The 27272-nt window shown below is 45.7% G+C and overlaps 1 protein-coding gene across 2 annotated transcripts; it reads right to left on the bottom strand.

Annotated features, from left to right (window-relative positions):
- Positions 1–1347: 1347 nt before the first annotated feature.
- Positions 1348–19251, bottom strand: ZBTB8B (zinc finger and BTB domain containing 8B). 2 transcript variants are annotated; one of them, XM_036025713.1, is made up of 5 exons: positions 19163–19210; positions 18213–18307; positions 12964–13991; positions 7653–7831; positions 1348–4472 (listed from the first exon to the last, which is right to left on the bottom strand). In XM_036025713.1, exons 3-5 carry the CDS (start codon positions 13943–13945, stop codon positions 4155–4157), a joined length of 1479 nt encoding a protein of 492 aa, XP_035881606.1. In that variant the 5' UTR covers positions 13946–13991; positions 18213–18307; positions 19163–19210; the 3' UTR covers positions 1348–4154. The 2 variants fall into 2 exon arrangements, with proteins under 2 accessions (XP_035881606.1, XP_035881605.1); XM_036025712.1 differs by lacking the exon at positions 18213–18307 and having other exon boundaries at positions 19163–19251.
- Positions 19252–27272: the final 8021 nt, after the last annotated feature.

Here is a 27272-nt window from a genome sequence, read left to right as displayed (position 1 = left end):
AAATCATCTACCTGGAGGGTCAGAGCAGATGCTAAATGCCATCCTTAAATCAGAAAACTTCTGTATCATCAGATCACAATGGTGTGAGTTAGTGTCACCTCTGTAAAACTAGGACATGTCAGAAACCAACCAAACTATTCCTGACAAAGAAAAAAACTTTTTATTTATCTCTACAGAAACATTATTTGAAGAAAAGAATTCAAATTTTCAGCACTATAATGAGGTTAAAGGAACATAGTAATAAGTGGTGGAAATACTGAATAAAAATCAATGAAAACATTGCCCATCGGAAGTAACTGAATAAAGTGCCCCCTTTTTTGGGTTAGAAGATAGTGTGATCACGTGAAAGCACAGGTGAGCTATAAAGGACCCACAACCACAGGAAGCACAGGTGATGCTCCAAACAGAGCGCAGCAGGAATTCCGCACCCACCCAACCCTCGGGCCCTCCCCATGCCGTTACGCTACACCTCACGCAGGACACACAGTAAAAACCCAGAAGTCCAAGTGGAACAGCCTGAATTCCGTTGACTTACGGCCACTCCGGTCTTCCCCCCTGCCCTCGGAGTCAGTACCTGTAGTCCTTCCTGCTTGTTGTTTTCTATGTGCTTTATCGCAACATCAACTAACGACAATGACAAAAAACCATCACAGCATTCTGCACCACCAGACTACACAGTTCCAAAACACTTGCAGACCATGAGGTCAGTCTTTTTCTTCCGGAGTATTTTAAATCTTGGGGCCACCAAAATATTTACACCAGAATGGCATCTTTCTGCCAAATGACCACAAGTTATGTTGCTCTACGTCATTTCTTCATGTATTACAACTTCAGGCCTTATTTACATTCCTCCCCAACCCTCGCTGAGAAAGCCTGTCCCCTTCCCCCAAGCGAAACAACTTCCCAAGGAAACCATTTTTAATTACATTATAAGTAAGAATCCTGTTCCCATTCATGCAATATATCTAATACAAGATAAAAGTATCCCTTTGCGAACTTATTCAGAATGTGTGAGAAAGATGCCAAAACATAACCTAAATCACCAATGGTCTGTGTTGGACCCAACTGTGAAACTACTTATAAAAATATCACCAACTCCACAGATTAAACCTCAAACACACTGTGTGGATTATAAATACTGACCACCAAATATAAACATAAATTTAAAACAGGGCAGTTTATGGTCTGATAGTCCAGACAAAGATCTCCTTTACAAGTGAGAGAATTCAGCGATCCAGTTATTACAAATGCCAACACAAACCCTAAACAGTCAACCAGGAATGCAACAATCTGAAACATTATGGAAAAAAGAGAACCATTTAAATATTAAACTTCATGTTCCGTCTTCCCTCCATGGATTCTCCTACTTTAAAGTTTAATAAAATGATCAAATCTCAGAGTGATTCTAGGGGCATGAGTCGGAGTTCAAATTTCCAAGTTTCCACATCACAAACCTAATCAGATTTGGGGGCAAGTCGTGAATAGTTTGACCTCCACTCCCCATTTTACTAATCCACTATTTTCTAAAACTTGTGGGAGCATGAGTCTATTAAATATTCAGAAGGTAAAAGGTAGCCTAAAATAGAACACAAAATTAAGTTCACTCAAAGTCTTTTTTTATATCCTACTTTTCAGTAGGGTCTCTTAACCTTGAACTCTGAACATTTGGGACTGCACAATGCTTTGCTGCAAGAGGCCCTCCTGTGAACTGCAGGATGTGTAGCAGCATCCCTTCCCGGCCCCACGGCCGCACTACGTGTTAGCAGCATGGGGCCAGCTGCAACATCTCAGAACGTCCCCAGACACTGCCAAATCCCCCTGGGCGGCAAAATCACCCTCAGTTGAGAGTCACTGTCTTACAATGATATCTCTAACGCAAAGTTTTTTATTTTACACCCAGTGATATGAATAGGTCATGAGGTCACTGAAGAGGCTCCTTGCTCTACTAGAGAACATAGGCAGTTAAACTGTGAGGTAGAAAAGTCATATGAAAACATCAAAAACGCTTTATAAACAGAAAGAGCAAAAACATCAAACATAACTCCTTGCGAAGTATAGCTTCTACACATCCATTTAGGTTTGCCTTTTGCTAAGATCCCTCTTTTAAGACAACAGCTAGCCCTGACGGGTGCAGCTCAGCTGGCTGGGCATTGTCCCACAAAGCAGGAGGTCGCTGGTTTGACTGCAGGTCAGGGCACGTGCCTGGGTTGCCCTTATGAGAAGCAACTGATTGATGTTTCTCACATCAACGTTTCTTTTCCTCTCCCTTACTCTCGCTCTAAAAATAAATAAAATCTTTTAAAAAATACACTTGTTTAAAAACACAACAGCTAATATATCCATTGCAGATTAAGAAAAGTGTTTCCAGTCCTTAATAAGTTTCCATGTGTAACTCTTGATCTAGAACAGTAATTTTCAAACTCTCTGTGGTAAAAGACCAGTTTTTAAATTTCCAATCTACTACAGACCAACACGTGGTCCTACTGTGTGGCCTGGTGTCAAACCCACGGGCCAGCACCTATGGGTGGGCTGTAGCTTGAGTAGCACTGGCTAGAGTTTAACTTCTGAGTACAGCGTAAACACTTTCTGAACTCTACGACGACTAACACTTACAAGCAATTTATGATGTTTTAATGATCATTTTTGTTCAAGAGGCAAAAAGGAAAGTGATTTTACACGTCTTGATATATAACTACATAAAATTAAAGAAAGTAAAAGCCATTTCTTTTTTTTTAAGGTTGAAAGGAAACTGTGTGTTGTTTGCATATTTGTTTCATTAGGGATTTCTTTTAAAATCCATTTTGGATACCTTAATATAAGACAAAATTATGAAAATGCCTTGAATATTTGTTTTTAAGATTTTATTTATTTTTAGAGAGAGGGGAAGGGAGAAAGAGAGGGAGAGAAACATCGATGTGCGGTTGCCTCTCACGTGCCCCCTACTGGGGACCTAGGCCTGAAACCCAGGCATGTGCCCTGACTGGGAATTGAACCAGTGACCCTTTGGTTCTCAGGCCAGCACTCAATCCAGTGAGCCACACCAGCCAGGGCACCTTGAATATTTTTAATTGTAACATTTCCTGCTCTTTAGCCCTTTAAAGAAATGCAGCCTTCTGTGAGAGTAATTGTACAGCTGCTAAGTGGGTGAAAAGCAGACTTGTTTTGAAAACCTGTTCTACTAAACTTCCCTTTCCTTCCAGGGGATCTTTTAAAAGGTAAGAAATGTACAAACGTAACTTGTTTATATAGGCTTACACTTTCCCTCCAATTAAAATTCTCTCCAGAAACTAAGTAAAAGAATGTCAGTGGTCACTACATTTCCAGGTTACACAGCAACAGCCTTTGCAAATGGCTTGAAAAAGCAGGAGAGAATTTTTAGTTTTGCCCAGACAATATGCTTTATGAGCACACAACAGGTTATTGCTGGGTATAGAATCGTCAAATACCAAACTAAGCAGGAAAGCCATCCAGACCTGTGCTCCCAGGGTCTCCTCCCGGGGCTAACTTACAATGTAATTCAACGGGGTGAGTCTAAGTGCCACGACGAGGCTTTTAGCTCGTCTCCAGGCTTGCCTGCACGTGCATACCCCCAGCTTTGAAAACTGCAGTTTCAGATTTAGAAAGTGCCCTTTACAATCGCGTGTAAGGCAGCCCTGCCTGCCTTATGTTAACAAACCTTTCTCTGAAATACTTCAGAAAATTAGAATATGGAAATCGATAGGAAAAGTTAGGCAGAGGTAAGACTGATCTCAAAACTTAAATATTTTCTTGCCCACCTTTCCAGAGGGCAGAGGATGACGACAAAGGAATGCAGAAGATTGAGACAATATAAAAACAAGCATGGAGGTGTTCTTCTTCTCCTAACCAGAGTTCGGGTGCACGACGGGAGGAGCGGGGAGCCTGAGGGCCAGCCCTGATTCACTCGGAATTCGGGACAGTTAAGCCATCAGCAAACCAAGGGCGCCATACTAAAAAGTCATTCGTCCTTTGAGCTTCAAAGTCAAACCTCTACTACGTAGTTTAACAAAAATGCAAATACGTTAACAGTGAAAACGATGTTCCTCTCAGGGTTCCACAAAATTGGACAAATGGTGGCTTTCAACCACAGAATGAGCGACGACAAATTCTAAAATCTCTTCCCCACCAAGGTACTGCTACATGAGTGTCTCTCGATCTGTTAGGTTGGGCCGCATTTGTGGTCTGTCGTCAGAATCGTCTCCAGCAGGGTCGTTCTCCTCACCCGACTCCACGTAGATCGGCCAGTCATTGTCCGTGTCGCTCTTTTCTTGGCTCTCGGAGGAAGCCTCCACCAGGCTAAGGTTGATGGGCATCAAATCGTCCTCGTCGTCATGTGCGTCTGTAACGCAGGTGCAGCTGTCACACAGCCCAAAGCGCCTCAGCCCCTGTGACAGGTGACTCGTGAAGGTTCTTCTGCAGCCCTTGCAGATGATTGGACGGTTGGATCTGTGGACCTAAAATTACAAGTAGACAAAGTAAATGTCACAGAAATGGAGCTGAATCACAGCCTTCAAGGCCCCACCGATGTGGGCCCTGGTTGACCCTGCAGCCTCATTCCTCACCGCTCTTCCTGCTGTGCCATCAGCTGCAGTCTCAGCCTCACCAAGGTCCTTGCCGCCTCAGAGCCCCTGGACATCCCTGGGAATTGCCCTCCTCCCCATTGCCAGCCCCTCCCCCTTACTGATGCCTTTCAGACAAGTCTTCTCTGATGCTCCAGACCAGGTTAGGTCCCGCAGCTGTATATTTTCACTTCTACTTCTTCCTTGATTATACAGCAGTATCCCATTATCTGTGGGGAATATGCTACAAAAACCTCCAGGAATGCCTGAAACCACGGATAGTACTGAACTATATATATGAGGTCTGTCTGGAAAAAGTGCAGCCACTCTCAATATAATGAGAACAGTTCATGTGACATCGATGTAACCTGGCAGTCAAGAATTGTGGACTGCAATGCACACGCGTGAACAATGACAACTTCCCTGTACTAGTCAGTGGCGATAGTACACGCAGTTGAGTAAACGTGTATTATACAGCCACTGCACTGAAAATGACTGAGCCAAATGACTTCCGGTCAAGATGGTGGCACAGGCAGACAGGGCTCACCTCTTCACACAACCACATCAAAATTACAACTAAAATGTAGAACAACCATCTCTCAGAACCATCAGAAATTAAGTTGAATGGAAGTCTGACAACTACGGAATTAAAGAAACCACATCAATCCAAACTGGTAGGAAGGGTGCAGATGTGGAATGGGCTGGTGCCTCATCCTTGTGTTGCAGATAAAAATTCGGGAGGGACACTCGGGAGCGAGGAGTCCCAGCCCCACACCAGGCCACCCAGCCCGGGGTTCCAGTGCCAGGAAGATGAAGTCCCCGCAACTTCTGGCCACAAAACCAGTGGGGATTGAATCAGTGGAAGAAACTTCTTGAGTCCCAAGCAGCTCCTCTTAAAAAATCCACACATGGACTCACCCACTCAGACTCACTCCCTCTGAGCTCCAGCACCAGGGTGGCAGCTTGAAAGGCACCAGTGGCATACAGGGAGAAACCTAAGTGTCTGGCATCAGGGCAAGCAGAGGCCACGGTCCCTTTACAAAACCCCTACCACAGAGCAGGCAAGCTGGTGCCATATCTGAGACTACATCAACCTAGCTAACACTGTTTGACTTGCCTTAGAGATCCCCAGACACTCTGCCCCACCTAACTTACAGGCCCACCCGAACTGCTTTTCCACATGAAAGGCCAGCCTTGGTTCACACTTCACAACTTCCTAAATCCTATCAAACAAGCCAAGCCAGGCTCTAGCAGCAGGCAGCTCAGATTCACAGCTTGGCTTCACCTGGGAATCTCCAAGCCAAACACAAGTAGCAGCCTTATTGCTTTATAGCTCAGGCAGGGTGGCCCTGGGCAAAAACAGGTTGGGACCGACCTTAGCCTGTACCACTTGGGAACCCCAGGGCCAGTGCACCCTGTGGACAGGTACACACAATGTTGGAGCACCACCACCCTGCCCCTGCACCGCTGATCCTCCACAGAGGGTGGAAGTTGGCAGTCAGTGGTCACAGCCAACCTTTCCAGCTGACAGGCCTGGGTAAATCTCACCCACTGATCTGCCAACAGCAACCAAGGCTCAACTATAAGAGGAGGGTGTACTCAGCCCACACGAAGGGCGCACCTCAAGTACCCATCTTGGGTCATAGGGGAGGCTGTGCCACTGGACCCTACAGGGACACCTACTACATGAGGCCACACTACCAAGACACAGAGTCAAAGCAGTTCTACCTAACACATAGAAACAAACACAGGGAGAAAACCAAAATGAGGAGATACAGAAACATGGCCCAAATGAAAGAACAGACCAAAACTCGAGAAAAAGGGCTAAACGAAATGGAGATAAGCAATCTATCATATGCAGAGTTCAAAACACTGGTTATTAGGATGCTCAAGGAAATTAGTGAGGACCTCAGCAGCATAAAGAAGATCCAGTAAGAAACAAAGGATAATTGAAATAAAGAATAATTTACAGGGAAACAACAGTAGAGTGGATGAAGCTGAGAATCAAATCAATTACCTGGAACATAAGGAGGCAAAAAGTGTAATAAAATGAGGTGTGCAGCGCCTACACACCTCGCCCCCACCTCCACGCAGGTGCTGGGGTTGGGTGGGAAACTGAAAATGCAGCTGACCTTCGGCATCACACCGGTGACACGGACTCAGAATCACGCGTCCGAGCCCTGGGGTTCTTTGCCTATGACAACCACCCCTGACCAAGAATCTAAACTTTCTTAACTCTTCTCTAGGAAAACCAGTCTGTTACCGTAAGTTTTAACTTACTCTAAGTGCCAGCAACACAGCTTCAATTTAATAGTAGAAACATGTTTAAAATTCTCTGAAAATACTACAGTGGACAGAGATGTGAAAGATACTTCTAACCCTTACATTAGACCGGTAATTTTCAACCTTTTTAACCTCGTGGCACACATATGCTAATTGCTAAAATTCGGCGGCACACAAAAAATTTATTTTTTGCCTATCTGACAAAAAATAGGTATAAGTTTTGGGATTTTTAATAAGATTTTATTTATTTATTTTTAGACACAGAAGAAGGAAAGAAGAAGGCGAGTGAGAGACAGACACGTGCCCTGACTGGGAATCGAACTGGCGACCTTTTGGTTTGTAGGCCCATGCTCAATCCACTGAGCTATACCAGCCAGGGCCTAATCTTTGTTTTTATTGAGTGATTATAGAAAGGGAGGAAGGAGGAGAGAGAGAGACAAACATCAAGATGTTGTTCTACTTATTTATGCGATTGCTGGTTGATTCTTATATGTGCCCCAACTGGGGACTGAACCCGCAACCTTGGCATATCAGGACAATGCTCTAACCAAATGAGCTACCCTGCCAGGGTAGTATAGTTGTGATTCATTCACACTGGATGACTACTGTTGTGTTGGCTGTTGTCATTTTTTAATTTGACAATCTAAGGGAAAAGAGGTCAGTGCCCCTGACTGAACAGTCAGGTATTGCATGTTCAAAAATTCTTGTGGCACACCGGTTAAAAATCACTGCATTAGACAAATGTCAGGAGCCACCCTACACACACCACAAGAGAACCGCCAGCTCACTTACGCTCAGGGCATGGCTCCGCAGATGCTCCTGTCGAGTGAACCTCTTGCCACAGGTCTCACAGGGGTAGGGCCGCTCACCCGTGTGTGAGCGGATGTGCCGCTTAAGGATGCCCTTCTGTTTGGCAGTGTAGGGGCAGAAAGGACACTTGTGGAGCTTGATGGGGACCACCAGCACATCACCTGGGAAACCAAATGGATTGATTTAGCTGTACAGTAAGCTGCAACAACACTGCCTCCGACGGATGGCATTTGGGGCTGGGGGATTCTACCAGCCCAGATCGAGATGATGGATCAGACCCCTGGACCAGGGTTCATGCTTTGACAGCTGCTCCTTGGCACGGCTTCCAGGCACATACAGAGAGGTTTGCTACAAAGCAAATTAATTGTCCCCCCCCTCGCTCTATTAATTGTCCCCCCATTCCTCCGCCATCAGTTACCCTCCCCTCTCCTAGTTCATTCCCACCGGTAAATAAACATGCTTTTAGATCTTTCACTTTAACAAAAGCCATGCACTCATGTCCCCCTTCAGCTACCAATGCACTCCTTCGTTCCCTTCACAGTGAAACTCCTTGAAAGAAGCACCTAGACTCACTATCTTCACACGCATTTCCCTTTTAGGCCTACTCAGTTTGGTCTCCCCCCACACCCCAATCACCAATATTGCCCTTTGTCGGGCCCCCTAATGACCTCTCCATTGCTAAACCCAGTGATCAGTCCTCCTCTGCCTGTACATAGTGGGGACAGAGTTGATTTCTCCTTTTTCTTGAAAGACTTTCTCCTCTTGGCATCCATCCCTCTTTCTCGATTCTCCTCCCACCTCACTGCCTACCCCTTTTCAGTCTCCTTTACTGGGTTCTCCTTATTTCCCTGGCCTCTAAAGGTTGGGGCTCCCCAGGGATCAGTTCTTAGATCTCTTCTCTTCTCCTTCTAGATCACAGGTGGCAAATGCAAGGCCCGCAGGCCAAAACCGGCCCGGCACCTTGTTTTATCCGGCCCAGCACCTTGTTTCCACCGGGCAGCAGCGCCGAGCTCTCCCTTAACTGTTAAGGAGGAGTTACATTTATACAGCCCTACAATTACACCTGGCCCTCTGAAGGCAACTTGCAGGCTGATGAAAATGAGTTTGACAGCCCCGTTCTAGATCTATTATGGGATAGATAGGTTTGAAATTCCACGGGCCCATATTAATGACTCCCAACTTTCTATCTCAGCTCTGACTTCTCCCCAGAACTCCAAACTTGTAGATGCAATTACATCCTGAACATCTGTGGTTGCATACCCCATTGGCATCACAAACGTAACATGTTTAAATTAACTGCTCAAGCTAAAAACTTTAGGGTCATCCTTAACTCCTCTTTTCTCATACCGCTCACACAAGCCATTAGCTTTCACGCCTATCAGTATGAATGAATTGTCCTTCCTCCCCTCCAAAGCCAGCCCGTCCCCTCCACTAGTGCACAGGATCCCATCGCCCTTGCTCTATTAATTGCCCTCACTCTTCCATCATCCATCATCCTCCTCCCTCCTGCTACCACATGGAGTTGAGGAGCACATCTCTCAGGAGAAGTAACTGGGTAATTGCAGCTACTTCCTCCAAAGTGATCCTCCTGCTTCCACCCCTACTCCCCTAGGTCTATGCTGCCCTGGGCTCTATAGGTAGAGAGCAAGGGAGGAAGCAAGAGGAGCACTTCAGAGGATACTGCACACAGTACCCAAACGGATCCTTTTACTGTACTAGGCTGAGATCCTCCAGTGGCTTCCTTGCTCAGAGTAGTATCCTAAGGCCTTCTCATGGCCTGCAAGACCCTACCTGGCCTACCCTCACCCAAACTCCTGAGCTCACCCCCCAGAACTCTCTGCCGTGCTTACTTTACTCCAGCCAACACCAGCTGTTCTTTTGGTTCACTCGCCAAATGCCGTCCTGTACCTGGGCCTGGGTGCCTTGCTCTTCTCTCTGCCTAAAATGTTCTTCCCCCTGATATCGGGACAGTTTGCTCTTTTACTGCCTTGTTTCTGCTCAAAAACAGCTTGCTAGGAAAGGCTTCCTCGTCAATGCTAAATAAAATAGCATCCCCTTCCTTTCTATCAACCTTTTCCCTGCTTTAGTTCTTCTTCATGTTACATATTCACGTATTTGTTGGTTGTTTATCTCTCTCCACTAGAATGTCAGCTTCATGAGGACAAGGACTGTCTTTTGTTCTCTGGAATAAACAATGCTTGGCCTGTACTAAATGCTCAGTAAATATCTGTTGAGTGAATGAACAAACAAATAGAAATGAAAAGATGTTGACGAAGCAAGCCAATGACGGAATGCTGGACATTAAATGACCCGTGATGAGGCTGAAAAGGAACAGGCAGAGGTAACAGCAATGGGTACTCCTGGTGTCAGAAGCCAGGGTAAGAAAGAACTGCAAGGAGAGGAAGGTCAGAGTCCACTGCTGAGGGAGGTCAAGTAAGAGAACACCTGAAAATCACTCTTTACCACACAGCTGACCTCATGACAGAGGTTTGTAGGGTGTGTGGCGGGCAGACGCCAAGCTGCAGTGGGCTGAGGAAACAGTGGGAAATGAAACAGTGGAGGTAGCAAATGTAGATGAACTTTCCAAGAAGTGATAGGAGGTGCTAGAGCTGGGCTTGGAAGGTCGGGAAGGAGAAGATTATAGCAGGACCTAATGCTTTGGCAGTGTCTGCGAATGTGGGGACAGGCAACAGGGACACAGAACTACCACAACAGCCTCCTGCCGTCTCCCTGCCCTGGTCTCCCAGCGGCACACCATCTTGTGCTAAGGCCAAATTAAACTCCCTGAAGCACAAATCCCGTCCACTCCCAAGCTCAGGGACTACCGAAGATCTCCCCTGTGCCTACAGATAAAAACCTCACCTCTGCCCTGGCTGGTGTAGCTCAGTGGATTGAGCATGGGCCTGTGAATCAAAGGGCTGCTGGTTTGATTCCCAGTCAGGGCACAGGCCTGGGTTGCAGGCCAGGTCCCCAGCAGGGGGTGCTTGAGAGGCAACCACCCACTGCTGCTCCTTTCCCTCTCTTTCTCCTTCCTTCTAAAAGTAAATTTTAAAAACCCTTATCTCTTAGCATTCAGCATTTTCCGTGATCTGACTCTAGTCAATTTTCTCCTACGTCTTGTCTTCTTACCCTCAGATGCCACATTCATACAGCCTCCCTGATATCCCAGTAGGGAGCCAGTTCTCCTGCTTTTGGACAGCTGGGAAGCTCACGCCTCCATCTGTCTTCCAGCCCTAGTACCCTTCGACCACATGATGCCAATTACGCACGTCTTATCTTATTCTTTGAGGGTCGGGTCCACGTCCAACTTATCTTTGTAGCTTCACCAAGAAGGTACTCAAATATTTTTTAAAAGATTTTATTTATTTATTTTTAGAGAGGGAAGGGAGGGAGAAAGAGAGAGAGAGAAGCATCAATGTACAGTTGCTGGGGACCGTGGCCTGCAACCCAGGCATGTACCCTGACTGGGAATCGAACCTGCGACATTTTGGTTCGCAGCCCGAGCTCAATCCACTGAGCTGCTACGCCAGCCAGGGCGGTACTCAAATATTTGAGCAAATAAATGAATGACCAGACAAATCAGTCCTACTCAGTGCCTTGGCACTTGGAATACATTTAGCCTGGAGCTGTGTGAATGGAATCAAAACCTGGAGGGCGCCAGACCTGGCCAGGGGCCAGGTGGCTGCCTCGCCACAGCACCTGGTAGCTGGAAACCTGACTTCACAGCCTGACACTCAAGACTTGAATGAAGGTAGCAGGCAGCTGAAACACATCTTGATACTTGTGCTTACAGGCAGCTTGTGCTGAAAGCTAAAAAAATTGCACTGAAATCCTCGATCCAACTGTGCTCCTTCAGTCTGTGCAGTAAGTGAAGTGAAGCCAGCTCAGGTTTCTAGTTTTAGCTGCGCCGCTTACCAGCTCTGCATTCTCAGGAAACTCACTAAACCCTTCTGAGTCTCAGTTTCTCTGCACTTCCTCTGCCAAACTCACGGGCGTGGGGAAGGTCTAATGACTGTGAAAGGGTGAGCAGAGTCTGGGGAGGTCTCTAACCTGCATGGAACTGAGGCTGCAACAAGTCCCCGCAGAGCGCTCACTGAAAACGGCCGCTACCATCTACATGTTGGCTGAGACAGTGTTTCTGAGGACCAAAACAGCATTTCTGAGTCTTTCAAGTCTAATTTTAATCAGACATACACAATGTTCTGCTTCAAAAAATTGAAATGAAAAAAAAAAAAAACCCTAAAGCAGGCATGTACTAACGAATAAAAGCAGCTGAACTCCATTATTTAAAATACTTTCACTGTTCCATATTGAAGGGTATATAAAAATTTGATTCATTAATTTCTTTTGGCTTTTGGTCCTGGAAGCTATAGGATGCTTTCATCAGGAAGGTGACAGCCAGGTCTATCTCTATCTCCCACGAGACACTTTACCACACAATAGCTCAATGTTAAGAAGAGTTAACTTGAGTGCAGGCTGCGAACCAAAACATCGCAGGTTCGATTCCTAGTCAGGGCATATGCCTGGGTTGCAGGCCACGGACCCCAACAACCACACATTGATGTTTCTCTCTCTCTCTCTCTCTCTCTCTCTCTCTCTTTCTCCTTCCCTTCCCCCTCTAAAAATAAATAAATAATCTTAAAAAAAAAAGAAGAGTTAACTCATCTTTCAAAATTGTTCAGGGACAAAACCAAGTGCTCTTAAAACAAAAAAGCCTACCAAAGGGTATAAGAAATTTACTCACATGAAGCCAAAGGCTGACTCTAAAATATTCCCAAGTAGGTCACACCATTGACCATGACATGTTAGTGAATGACTTTGTGCCAGTCACCATGGTTGACACAAAGAAAAATAAATTTTCTACCTGTCTAGAACATGTTAGCACACATGACAAAAGATTATGAACACCTTGTCATTTGGTCCTCAGTCCTGTGAAAAGCAAGACAGGGATGATTATCTCTAGAACAAAACAGGTCCAGGGAGATTTAGTGATTTAACCAAAATCCCGCCGATGGTTGGTGGAAGACAGTAGTTCTTTCCATGTCTTCAAACTGCCCTCAACATGCTTACACGCTAGTTGTAGAGGTAAAATACTCACATACATGAAGAGACAATGACCCACTCAATCAGTACCTATTGGTTGTAGTGGTGGCAGCGATAATGTGGTGAGAGTGATGGCGGTGGCAATGACAGCATTGGTGGTGGTGGTGGTGATGGTGATGACGGGAGACTACAAGGCACAGATGCGGGTGCTAAATGACCAGTGGAGATGATGAATGATAATGGCACTCACCTGAGTCCTCTCCATACCAGTCGGCCTGGACATCCATCATGGAAGTCATGGCTCCTCCCATGCCATCTGGTCTTCCCTCCAGACTCCGAGAAAAGTGATGGTCCACATCATCTTTGCCCTGGACAGCACTGTTGCGCAGGAGGGCCTCCAGGAATTGCTTCACATGGAAGTTACTGTAAGCCAAGTCCACGGCCTGGCCACTGGGCAAACCCTCCTCCATGTGGGCCAGGCTCAGCGGGGCAGCGTACTGCTGTAGCTGCTCACCAACCTCCACCTCCACTTCATCAGCATCAAACTCCACCTTGGGCTCTATCTGTTTGGGCAGAGTAGAGAGGTCACCGTCCGCTGACCCACTGCCCTGGCTGTCTTTCACCAGCAGTTCCAGGGGGTGGCAGTTTCTGCAGTCCCCGCAAGGGGACTCTCTTGGACAATCCACATGCTCTTCTTCCTCAGCGGGACAGGAGACCAAGCTCTTGGTATCACAGGAGGTCCCCTCCTTGCTAGAACTGGAGCTTCCACTGTCAACCTGATGAACTGCTGCTGCAGCCGCCGCCGCTGCCGCCGCCGCCACCGCTGCAGCCACGGCAGCCTCCTTCTCCATCTTCCGGCAGATATCCAGGGATGACCTGATGTATGTCTTGCAGAAGTTCACCACGTCATTCATCTGCAGGTAGCTGGCGGCTGACATAACTTCAATCACGTTCTCCCCACACAAATCCAACTTCCCAGAATAGAGGAAATCTAAGATGATGGAAAAGGCATCGGAGGTGACAATGTCCAAGGAGGCGGTACTGTGCCGCCCGCTGTCCTGGATATAGTGAATGAGCAGGGCTCGGAAGTAGCCGCTGTTGGCAAACAAAATGTTCCTGTGGGCCTTGAAGATCCGCCCTTCCACAATGATGCTGCAGTCACAGAAAAAGTCCCTCTTTCGCTGTTCATTCAGCTCTCCCAAGAGCTTGGCATAATAGGACTGCACCTCCATTTCTCCACCTGCTGCTACTGCTGCTATTCTGGAGTAGCCTGTATCCCTGCCAAGAATTTTGAAAAGTTAATTCACAAATTCCAACTTTACGAATAAGATGTCTATTTTTAATATTGTTATTTCTTTAGAGATTTCATTTATTTTTCAGAGAGAAGGGAAGAAGGAGGAACGAGTGGGAGAGAATCAATAAGTTGCCTCTTGCAAGCCCCCAACTGGGGACCTGGCCCGCAACCCAGGCATGTGCCCTGATCAGGAATTGAACCTTGAACCGGTGACCTTTTGGTTCAAAGGTGGGCATTCAAGCCACGGAGCCACACCAGCCAGGATATTTTTAATATATTTTTAAAATTCTTCCCAAGACACTGGTTCAATAGTGTCTTTATATATGGGCTATTTTGGATCTAACAAAAATCAGAGGTTGTCCAACTCCGTTAAGTTTTGAGAAACAAGAAAAAATAACTAGAGCCAGCTACATGTGGGCAGAGTGCATGGTGTTTGATTCTTTCAATGAATTTTTAGGAACATCCTATGACAAAACACCAATATTGTCCCCGTTTTTCTGATAAGGGCAAGAAACTCAAAGAAGACATATGACACAGCTGTAACAGAGCCAGGACTCAAAACCAGGCTGGTTAACCTCCAGAGTTCATGCTCTGATGCACTATACTCTAATTTCTTCAAGGCTCAAACTGCAGATAACACCCAAGCCTGAGAATTACCGTTCAGTCTACACTGTCCTGATACACAGCTTAGAGACTGACAAGTAGTCTCAGCTCACACCTCTTACCATCACTTTGTGGAAACATTGGTGGATTCTCGAGCCAGCATGCATTGACCGTTCTTATGGTTTCAGTGTCCTTTTTGGCTTTGGTTGGAACCATCCTTCCCCATTCTTGGTCAATGTGCTTTGCATCTAGCTGGTACCATTCCCAGGCTCCACCAGTTGACCACAATGATTGGCTCAGAGATGGCCACACGGCTTGGTCAGAGCCAATGAAAAGCAATGAAATGTTTACTGGGAGTTCAAAAAAACTGCACTCTCTCCTGCTCTGCAGGCAGGTGCAGTATGAGAGATGCTGCCGCCACTACCAGGAGAACCAGCCTAACAAGGATGACAACCCAGCTCAGGAAGGAGTAACAGACGGACCCAGGGACACCATCTAAGCCCCAACTTCTGCTGTGCCAGCAGCCAATTAAGTTCCTTTTTTTCCTTAGCTGGTATGAGTCTTCCTTCTTTCCTTCCTTCCTTCCTTCCTTCCTTCCTTCCTTCTTTCCTTCTTTCCTTCCTGTTTATTTTATTCTCATTTGAGAGAGAGAGGGAAAGCAGGGGTGAGGGAGAGAGAGAAAGAAAGAGAGAGAGAGAAAGAGAGAGACATCAATGTGAAACATCAATTAGTTGCATCCTGTGACTGGGCATGTGCCCTAACTGGGAATTGAACCGGCAACCTTTCAGTTATGGGGATGATGCTCCAACCAACTGAGCCACTCTGGCCAGTGTTGAGTTGGGTTTTCTATCTCTTGCAAGTGAGAGACTCCTGGCTGATTGACTCTACTGCCCTTGGTTTACTCCTCTGTATTTCTGTGTCCTGGCCCTTACCTCTCTGTGGACTACAAGCTGTACGATCCATGTCTTATTTCATTTGATATCCCCCACAGCACCTGGCAGAGTGCTTTGGACAAGGTACATTTGCTAAATACAATGAAATACTCTTTTCTTAACTGCTAAGTACAACATGTATAAATCAAATTCAAAATCTTTCTGCTAAAATTCCATCTGCGTATATGCTTTTGCCGGTATATGCATGCTATAAGCAGGAGTTATCTTCTTTCCCAAGCTCTCTGCTCCATCTTTTCCCATCACACAAGCCACAGAACCATCCAACAATACCCCTTTTACTTACTGACCCATCAAGTTCAGAGAAGTGTCTACAACCAAGCACACCATTTCCCTTTACTGAAATCGCAAAAAGCCTAGTTAGAGCTGCCGGCCGTAGCTAACGACTCTTTAACACTCTTCCTTTCTACAACTGGAGCACAACAATGCCTTACCCAACCAGAAATCAGGCACTTTCTTCCCCCAAAAAGGGTCCTTCCTCTGGCAAAACTAGATCCCCAAAGGCCTAACACAATAACCGCACAGACTTTACTCATACAAGACCCACAACAACCTTGTTAAAGGGCAATTTACACAGACTTCATTCTATGCATAACAAGTGATGCATTAAGGTTGGAAACTAGAGAACCAATTAGGGCCAGAAGTGGAGAGGAGCCTCTCTAAGCAAGTAAAGTGACAAACTTAAAAGTGAGAGCTGACAGCTAGGAAAAGGTAAAACCATTCTAAAAAACTAGACCTATGCATTTTTTTCAAAATATCAGCCTGAGGCCATTTAGCTAAGGGCATTAAGGGCTCCTACATTCTCCAAATGGCCTAAGGACATCACTAAATTATAGCCCAGGGCTATAACAGATGAGCCTAAGTCATCAAGAAGACTTATCTTTTTATATTATTCTAAACTCAGGGAAGTTATGTCATAATTTTGGAAATTTTCACCCAAAGTAGTTAGAATTAATATTTGGTGCAGAAAGGAAGAGAACTGTCAGATGCCTGAAAAATTCTACTATTCCCAAATAAATCACCCCTGAAAGTTTGCACAGGACTACGGTTTTGTTTCATCATTCTCACCTCTTCTGGCTGCTCCACCCAAGCCTTTCCAGCAGTTCCCACTACTGCCCCAGCAATCAAAATGGTAAGAGAAGAACAAGATATAGGAAAAAGCTACATTTAGATACCACATTGGCCCTGAATGGTGTGGCTCAGTGGATTGCGTGCTGGCCTATGAACCAAAAGGTCGCCAGTTCAATTCCGAGTCAGGACACATGCCTGGGTTTTAGGCCAGGTCACTAGTGGGGGGGTGTGAGAGGCAAGCACACATTGATGTTTCTTTCCTTCTCTTTCTCCTTCCCTTCCCCTCTCTGAAAATAAATAACATCTTAAAAATAAATAAATAAATACCACATTGTATGCTTCCTCAGGACTGAAAGAAAACCCATCAGACTGGTAAAATCACATTTTTTTTTAATGTGATAATATCCATTATTGATGGGAATATAAATTTGAACACCATTTTAGAGGGGAATGTTTAGAGGGGAATATTTATCCAGCTTAAAATGTACATATCTTTTGCCCCAGAAATTTCATTGCTAAGAATTTACCCTTTTGGATGTATTCTAAAAAATACACTAAATTATAATTTCAGAGATGCCAGCGATTACACCAGGTCTTTTTGTACTAACACCAACAGAGAAGTTAAATCAATGAAGTGCAATCACACAGGGAACTACTAAGCAACCATGTTTTCATTGAGCTAGAGTTGGATGTGTTTATATGAAAAAGGACACTAAGATACAGTAAAAGAGAAAAAGGCAAGATGCAAAACAAAATATACAGTATGAGCCTATCCTTTCATATGTTTTTGCTGGTATATGCATACATTTTTTTTCTGAAAGCTTATACAAGCAAATACCCTTGAGGAGAAGGAATATGGGCAAGAGATGTGTGGCAGGAACTTCCCTTTTCCTTTGCAACCTCTGTGCTGTTAGTATGTTCCTTGTATTGCTTTTATTTTTTTTTCTAACAAACAAAGGAGGAGGGGCCAAGGGGTGAGTAGTTGGCAAACCAGGGCGATAAACATCTAAGTAGGCACAACACTTCCGAACTTGTACAGTGGTCTTACCTGCAGGGCCTCCTCCCAGGACACTTCCATTTTTTTTCACTGGAAGATGCTCCTTTTCAACAATAGCACTCAAAATCCATTTCCTTTGGCTTACTCTCTGCAAGTATTCTAAACTCTATTGGCTCATGAGAATACTCCCTGAGTTTGTACAAGTCTATCCACATACTACCTTCAAAACTTGCCTCAATCCTACATTGGCATATAATGTGAAAACATTTATTCATATTAATCTTACTTGCCTTTGGTGCTCTGCATCCCTGGGACATGCTGAGAATCAACATTTCTCCCAGAAATGCAGCTCTTGGGGTATCCTGCTCTCAGAAGTGCAGTACATCCACACTCTGGCAGGCATTCTCCCAACCTTCCCACAGTTCCAATTCAACAGTCACTAGCTACAAACAATGCCCAACACAGGGAAGATGCCAAGAACAGAAAAATGAACCTAATACTACATAGTGCCTGTCCTCCAGGAGAGGGCAGATGTCAACACTACCACCTGCAATGAACTCCCACATTCCCCTGAAGGAATCTACCCAGCCAAATCACAAGACGGTCTTCATTCCGGCACCAAAAGCAGCTTTGAATTCCAACCACTGACTCCCGACAAGACTCCTCCAGGTTCACTGACCTGAGAATAAGGAAACCTGCTCATCAATTGTTAGCATTCACTGAGAACTACTTACGAAGCACTGTACGAAGACTTTACAAATGTTAATTAATTTTAACCTCACAAGAGGCCGGTGCAGTAATCACAATCATGACATCTTCTTTTTCCGAGGAGAAAACTGCGGTTTAGTCTTACAGATTAACACACCCAAAGCTAGGATTTGAACTGAAGCGGGTTTGATTCCAGACTTGACACCCTTAACCACCATGCCAGCCTGACTCCCCAAACCCTCCAGGACACAATGAGAAGCGTTGGGAAGTCACTCCTTTCCCCAAAACATGGAGTAGAGGGGAAGGACACGGAAGAAGTTTCCATTTCCACAGAATTGCAGGGTGAACTGCATTTTTGGTTCACCCGATAAACTGTTCACAGGATAAGGGGGTCCTCCCCGGTCCCGACCCAGACGACCGGAACTTTGGCCTCGGCGCGTAGGGAACCGAGGCCTTCCCTGCCCCTCCCGTGGCCTCCGCGGACAAAGTGGCCATCGCTACGGCAGGCACTGCCTCGTGCCCCCGCACCTTCTGGATGAGCCCACTCCCCGACCACCCTGGTGGACCACGCCGGGGGACAGCCTAATGCCAGGGAAGGTGGGGGGCTCTGCCTTCACGGCGCCCGTCTCCAAGCTTAATAGGAGATTGGGGGTAGGTCATTTGCTGCGGGTATCTGGGAGTCTCCAGGTCCGGGCGGTCGGAAGAAGGCCGACTGAGATGCGGCTTCCCTGCCCGCTGACCCCCGGCCAGGGCCGACCTGCGGAGTGTCCTGGATCCTGCCCAAGTCAATGAAAGCGGCAGCGCGAAACCGCTTCTCGGTTCTCACCTTCCAGCGGGTCCCAGCAGCGCCTCCAAGAAGCTACGTGCACCGACACGCCCCCCTTTCATTCACAGGTCGCCCCCTCCATTGAGAGGCGGGATAGCCGACCAATCATGGGTGCGCCTGGGCTCAGGAAGGCGGACCTTCGACCAACAGGTTAGTCAATGGCGCCCGCGCCCCCTCAGGAGGATGCGCTCTGAAGGCTCCAGTGCTCGCGGGGTGATGGGAGTTGTGGTCTCAGCGTTTGTTTTTCGGTGAAGGATATAGTGGACAAAACTACAAGTACCAAGATGCCAAAAAGGGCAAGAACCAGCGCTTGCCAAAGGCTAGGGCTTCCTTCGGTCTTTTGAGTCCCACTTGAGGGACCTGCGAAGTATTGATCTCTTTGTCCGGAGAGCTAAAGGCGCGTCATGCATATTAATACAACCTGGAGAGTAAGGACAATGACTTATCCGTGCTCCTCCGCAAAAAAATCTGGAAATGTGTGAAATGATTTAATCTCCTCAACAGGTTTTTTTATTATATTTTTTCCATTATCATTTAGTCCCCTTATACCCCTCACTCCCCCGCCATCACCACACTATTGTCCATGCCCATGAGTCCTTTTTACTCAACAGGTTTTGATAGAACACTAGCTACCTTTTTTTCCCCTTGAAAGGCTTTCAGGTTCATATAACACTTAAATAGCAGTACAGGGTGTTAAGCAATGGTACAGACAACATCTGGCATGACTGTGAACAAGATATACCAGGTTACTGTTCTCCAGGAACTTAATTTTAATGGGGGGGGTGGGGTGTATTAGCCATTAGGGCTGCTGCAATAAAGTGTCACACGTTAGTTTAAACAACGCAAATTCATTGTCTCACAATTCCGGAGGCTAGAAGTCCAAAATCAAGGTGGTGGTAGCGTTGGTTCTTTCTGAGGCTATGAAGGAAGGATCTGTTCCTGTCCTCTCTCCTTGGCTTATAGGTGGCCATCATCACATTCACATGGCCTTTCCCCTGTATATACTTCTGCGTTCATATTTTCCTTTTCTAAAAATATAAGGACATCAGTCATATTTAGTAAGGGATTCACTCTATCCAACACAAAAGTTATTTGAATAATTACATCTGCAGGCAGAGCTGTAAGCAGAGCATCTCATTGTCCACTTTGCCTAGAAGGAGAAATGTCCTGAGGTCAAGATCTGTACCAGTTCACAGGCAGTGACTAATGATTTGAGCAGCTCAGAGCTAAAGATTAGGTTACAACAAACAGGTGTGGGAAGCATGGATCCCCTCGAATAGGCCCAGCTCGTGAGACAACAGGTATGCCGTATGAATGCTCCCCATGGGCTCCCGAGTGTTCAGTGGGTTCATGGACAAAGGACCGTGATGACAGGCGTAAAGAACAAGGACACACCCTCACCAAAGCCAAGCTAGCAACCACCGCTACTGATACCCAGTTTGCCCACAGCACCGGTCAGCTCTGAACCCTTGAATTGGTATCATACCTGGAGGGCACCAGCCAACTACTTGGTGGCAAATTGATTACATGGGACCACATCCCTTGTGATGGAGGTAGGAATTTGTTTCCCTAGAAGAGGCACTTACTCTGGATTCGGATGTGCCCCACAGGCCTCTGCCGGCACCTCCGTGAGTGGACTTACTAATCAGTCTTGGTATCCCACACAGTATCGTTTCTGATCATGGAAGTCACTTCACAATAATGAAGTGAGACACTGAGCTGACACCCACAGGATTCACTGGTCTTACCATGTGCTCCATTGGCCAGGATTCTAGAATGTTGGAAAGGCCAATGGAAGGTCCAGACAAGGTTCCCTCTGTTAAACACTTCGTGAGATAGAGCGCCATCTACAGGATGCAGTGATGCACTGAACCACTGTGCTGTCTCTCCTTTAGCCGGATACTACTGAGTTCAAGAACCAAGGGGGCTAGATGCAGGAGAGGGGCTCCTCTCACAATAAAACTTTTGACTCAAAAACTTTTGTTTGTTAGCCCCATGACTCTAGGGAGGGGAGGGATGCTAAAAGCTTTTAGTGACCGAGGGAGGAATGCCTCTACCAAGTAACAAAATTTTTCCACTAAACTGAAAGTTGAAACTGCCACTCAACCATTTTGAATACTTCATGCCTCTAAACAGAAAGCAACAATTGAGAGAAAGAAAGAAAAGAAAGAAAGAAAAAGAAAGAAAGAAAGAAATCAAAGTGTCATATGGGTTAAAAACTCTAGCTATCAAGGGGAAATAAGTTGTTATCATACCACAGGGGCAGAGAGGCTTAGTGATAGACTCAACTGTATCTTTAAGGGTCGTGTTCCTACCACAAATCCTATGATCAAAGTTATCGTAAGACTACTGCAATTTTATGCAAGACAACTTCACAGCACACAGATCTCTCAGGAATGAAGGGTTGGATCTCTTCTGTGGGCCAAGAACTTGACCATCTGTTACTAACTGAAGGCAGAAGGAACCTGAGCTAGTGAAGAGGAAAAGTCACAAATACAAGAGCAGTCTTAGAATGAGTTACGGAGGGGAGGATGATAGTCTGTATTTGAACTCCTTTCTTCAAAGTATATAGTTACATATTTCAAATAGTTTTTCTTCTCTTTCTTCTCCCTTTCCCCTATTATTGTCTCCAGGTGGTTGTCTAGGGAGAGTAATTCACAATTTAGTCACAGATTGCGGATTTTTGTTTAAAGATTTTATTTATTTATTCCTAGAGAGTGGAAAGGAAAGAGAGAAACATCAATGTGTGGTTGCCTCTCATGTGGCCCCCACTGGGGACCTGGCCCGCAACCCAGGCATGTGCCCTAACTGGAAATCGAACATTGCAACCCTTTGGTTCACAGCCTGCTCTCAATCCACCAAGCTATGCCAGCCAGGGCAAATTACAAATTTTTGAGAAGGGATTGCAAGGGAGCTAGAGGAGGAACATCGGGGTGTCGAGGTGACTTCCTAGGTAGTTAAGGGTTTTTTTTTTTCAATTATAGGAGTGATAGCTGCTTTCTGCTAAGCAGGAAGGAGTCTAAGTTTGGGACGCAGGGTGTATGTGTTTGGCAGCAAGTGGGCTACATAGGACAGTTAACGTTTGGGCCAGCACACTGTAAAGAAGGGAAAGCTTTCCAGCTGTACCCTTCCGGGTTCAATAGTTGAGTTTATCAAATAAATCAACAACAGGAAGATTAACAGGAAAAAAGGTATACAAATGTAGTCATTTTTAATATTATGTGCATGGAGAATTCAAGGGGGGGAATTAGTGGGGTTTGAAAGCATATATACCATCTTAATAAGAGGAGGGGTCGGGAGAGGTAGGCCACTTAGGGGAGAGGGTAAATGATCTTTAGGAAAGATGAATGGGCCCGTAGAAGAACAGATGGGAGATGTGATAGTTTGCATCAGTTTGTCTGGTTATGCGTCTAACCTCCTCTGCTGTGATGAGTCAGGCTTCCCTGGTTGATGAACCCCAAAGGGAGGGGGTTTATTACAATTGAGTTCCTCTCCCTGAACTTGCTGTTTTTCAAGTGACTTCAACTTAAAATAATCAATATACCAAAGTGACATATTTGAGGCTGCCATTTCCTGAACTCCAAAAGCATCCAACCCCCGTTTCCCTTTTGGGAAAAACCTTAACTATTGTCACAGTAAAAAGGAAATGCCAGTTATCATCTCTCACAGCTGTGTTCTTCTGCAGAAGCAGAGGTGGCTAGATCTTTCCTCTACCCGCTCTCAGATACAGCCAAGAAGCAGGCTCATGATGCATGAGTCCCAAGAACAATGCTGGAGCCATTGGGAAGACTATTATTTATTATTATTGTTGTTATCATCATCATCTAAACCATGCGGAGAAAGAGGCACTGATAGGTTTTGTGGCTTGCTTCCCTGAACCAGTCCACAGCGCCACCTTCTGGAAGCCTTTGGTGATAGCCACCTTTCAGGAGCCAAAGTCATCAGCTCTTCCTGGGAAACATCCTTTGCTCTTTGGACCGCAATAATCCACCTGCTCAGTGGTTCTAAAGGTTACATGCGACGGCACACAAAGTATGTGCCCCCTTTTGCAAATTATAAAAGAATACATATTCTTTCATAATAATGTGAGGCTGGAAGGAACAGGACTTTACTCAGGATCACACAGTATAGCACATTAGTAATAAAACTGATTTTACCCCCCAGGACGGGGGGTGGGGTACTAGTAAAAGTTCAACAACTGTCTTGGAAGCGGGGGCATGAAGTGTGTGTAGTGTTTGTAGATTTTGATCATGTAAGCACTCCCATCTTAATCAATTTTAAATGATCTGTACGCCATCACTGTATGCAGAGTTAGGAAGAGATGTACAGTAAAAGGCACAGCATACAGATACAATAAGTTTATCACTTCAAAAGCATAGACAACAATGAAATGTATAAAAATAATTACATGGTGTGAGTTTGATTACCTCCACTTAATTGTAAGTTTATATCATTATTTTATTTAATTTTATTTATTTATTTTCAGAGGGGAAGGGAGGGCAAAAAAGAGGGAGAGAACATGGATGTACGAGAGAAACATTGATCAGCCGCCTCTCACACGCCTCCAGCTGGGGACCTGGTCCACAACCCAGGCCCTGACTGGGAATCAAACTGCCAACCCTTCGGTTTGTGGGATGACACCCAACCCACTGAACCACATCAATCAAGGAAGTTTATATCATTTTTAAAAAATAGTGGCTGTGGCCCTGGCTGGCGTAGCTCAGTGGATTGAGCGTGGGCCTGTGAACCAAACGGTCACTGGTTCAATTCCCAGCCAGGGCACATGCCTGGGTTGCAGGCAAGGTCCCCAATTAGGGGTGTGCAAGGGGCAACCACACACTGATGTTTCTCTCCCTCTCTTTTTCCTTCCTTTCCCCTCTCTAAAAAATAAATAAATTCTTTTAAAAAATAATAATAACCTGGCTGGCGTAGCTCAGTGGATTGAGCTCAGGCTGCAAACCAAAGTGTTGCAGGTTTGATTCCCAGTCAGGGCACATGCCTGGGTTGCAGGCCACAGCCCCAGCAACCGCACATTGATGTTTCTCTCTCTCTCTTTCTCCCTCCCTTCCTTCTCTAAAAATAAATAAATAAAATCTTTAAAAAAAATAATAATAGCTGTGCTAAACAGCTAGCTTATAAAGTACTTGAAATTTTAACAGTTAGCTCTAGAAAGTTGAACTAGATAGAACCTTTCTATCTGCTTTTAGGCATGCCCTGTGCTACCTCTACCAGCAACTTACGAGTTTTCGTTTTACAATGGGTCCCACGAATTATGTAGCTGGTCCTGCTGCCAAGTCTATGCTGCGATCTCCACAGCAGAAATCGGGCAGTCTTTAGGAATGTCACCTCCCAGAATCATCTCCAGCCTAGCTGCCTCCCGCTGAGGAAGCCCAGCCTCTTCAGAGGAGCCAGAAAGTCATTCTAGGGCCGCTCCTGTAAGCCTTGCCTGGAAACTGACAGCCAGCCTCACCTGAATGTATCCACAGCACCACCTGGTGGCAACCGGGTGCAGGGCTTCCTGGGAGTCTAAGGCAGGAGGATCCCGGGGCAGAAATCCTCAGCCAAGAGGCGTCCAGCAGTGCGCAAGTGGGGGTGTGGGTCAAAGATGGGCCTGAGGGTCAAGGATGAGGTAAATCTGTGCATTTATATTTCACCTAAAAGCTAGTGGTAAAAAGAGTTCTTAGAGGTCCTGAGGACAGTGAAAAAATACATAGTTTCAGAGAGAAAAAGTGACCAAAGTCTACAGCCCAAGATGAAAATCTACCTCTGCTGACACCCAGTCCAGTTTCCTTTCAACATACCGTTTAATTCAAAAGAAGCTTATTGGGGGAGGGGTCATAAGGAAGATAAATGGTAATGAAAAATGCAATAAAAATAAATTTTAAAAGATACTTATTAACCAGTGCCTAGCAATGTGTTAGGCTCTAAGGACAGGGGTAACAGGTTAAGACAATAATGACCTCATCAAGGACTTCGCCGTATGTGTTGGATGTCTTACTTATTTTGCTTAATCCTCATAACAACCATGAATCTTATTCCCATTTTAATGATGAAGACACTAAAGCCAGGGGCAGTTAACTTGTCCAAGGTCACATTGCTGGGAAGTGGCTGAGCTGGGATTTGAATCCCAATCTTCTTGATGTTAGTGAAGGGAGTTGAGGATCAAGGTGTGGGGAAGACCAAACAGAGGATCCCAGTCCACACACACTGAGGGCCTCATAGGCAAGCACTGTGCTAGGCCTGGATATGGGAGCATGCGTAAGGTTAACACATCAAAGGATACAGTACAGTCCTTGTCTGCCTGCAGCTTATCATTTGGGTGTGGAGACGGGACATGAGGCTCGATGGAGTTAAGACATATAAGACATGCAGAAGCTTGATTTTATTAGACAACACTGGGTTCAAATCAGAGTTCTGTCATTTCCTAGCTGTGGGACCAAGTTACTGAAATCTCAGTGTCTTCAGTAATAACATGGAGATTAAAAATTGCTCCTACCTCATAGGGCTATTGGGAAGGTCACATGAGGTACATTGTGTAAAAATGCTCAGCTGTCTAGTAAGTGGCCCCATTTCACCTATTAACAGTAATACATGATCACTTGGTCATGTCGCCTTCACAGCACAAGTCCTTTCTTGATTCAAAAAATCTTTGGTGACTCTGTGTCCATGACTTATGTTTGAATTTTCAGCCCTGCATCAAAGGTTGCATCCAAGAAACCTAGATATTAATGACCTTTACAGCTTCACCTCCATCTCCTCTTTTTTCTTTTCCTAAGTTAGCCACTCCGGCTTGCTCCAACTTAGTCCTGTGTTTGCCCTTACACTCCTTACATTTATTCTTTTATTTGCTCAATAAATATTATCTATTTTGTTCCCAGTACTGTTCTAGGTGCTAGGGGTAGACAGATAAACAAGACAAAGAAAAACTGGTGACTTCACGGAGGTCACATTTCTAGTCAGAGGGAGGCAGACAATTTTTTAAAAAATGTATGGCATTTCAGAGGGTAATAAGTGATATGGAGGAAAATAAGCAGGGGAGAGGAATGGGAATGCTGGGACTTCGAGATTTTTTAATTTTGTCTTTTGAGAGATAGAGAGAGAGAAAAAGGGAAACATCAATTTGTTGTTCCACTTAATTATGCATTCACTGGTTGATTCTTGCATGTGCCCTGACCTGGGATCAAATCCACAACCTTGGCATATCAGGATGTTGTTCCAAACAACTGAGCTCCCCAGAGAGGACCAAGATACAGTTTTAAATAATGTCGTCAGGGTGGGTAAAAGATATTTGAGTGAAAATTTGAAGGAGACAAGGAAACACATAGATATCTGGGATAAGGGCTTTGTAAGCAGAGGGAACAGCAAGTTCCCTGAGTACAAAGTATGTGGTCCCTTCCCCATTATCTCTCTTCCCTCGAATACCTTCAATGCCCTTCCTCCAGCCTGTCTCTACATTTGCCCTAAACACATACAATCGATTTATTAAATTGGGCCACCAAGACTTGAGGTACTTGAATGTGTATCTCCCGTTAGCTCCAGAGGTTGCATTTAAGTCACCTGAATTTTTCTCCACACAAATCCAAACCCTGGCCCAGAGCCTCTCGGTCTGCGCTTCAGGAATCAGCCCGCAGAAACCCCAAGTAGCTCCTACGCGGCAGGTTTCATAAAGGAGGGCGGTCCTAACCCTGCACTCCGCGATCCAAACGTTCGAGATCCCGGCCGGCTCCCGGCACCCAGGATCCCTCTCTTCCTCTTTCCCTCTCCCCAAGATCCCTCCCTTCCTCCCCTCTACTCCCAGTTTTCCACCGCCCACCCAAAGGGACTACAACGGTCCACAGCGGCCACCGTAGGGGATGTTGGCAGACGTCCACAAAGATTCGAGGTTGGTGGGGGAGGAGCTAATGCTTGGGGTGGGCCTTAATACAAAACTGAGGATTGGACCAAGCCTTCAGGGGCGGAGTTTAAGGGAGAAACACAGAATGGGCCAAGATCAAGGAGGCGGAGCCTAATGATAAAGCGGGGAGGGGATTGGGCTGAGAACGTTGTCCGCGAGAGGATTGGGCCGAGTGCATCAGGGCGGTGCTTGAAGGGGCGGTGCCGTGTCGTAAGT

This window comes from Phyllostomus discolor, chromosome 5, assembly GCF_004126475.2.
Source record: "Phyllostomus discolor isolate MPI-MPIP mPhyDis1 chromosome 5, mPhyDis1.pri.v3, whole genome shotgun sequence".
NCBI lineage: Eukaryota > Metazoa > Chordata > Mammalia > Chiroptera > Phyllostomidae > Phyllostomus > Phyllostomus discolor.
The sequence above is the reverse complement of the archived record's forward strand: the minus strand, read 5'-3'. Positions and strand labels throughout refer to the sequence as shown.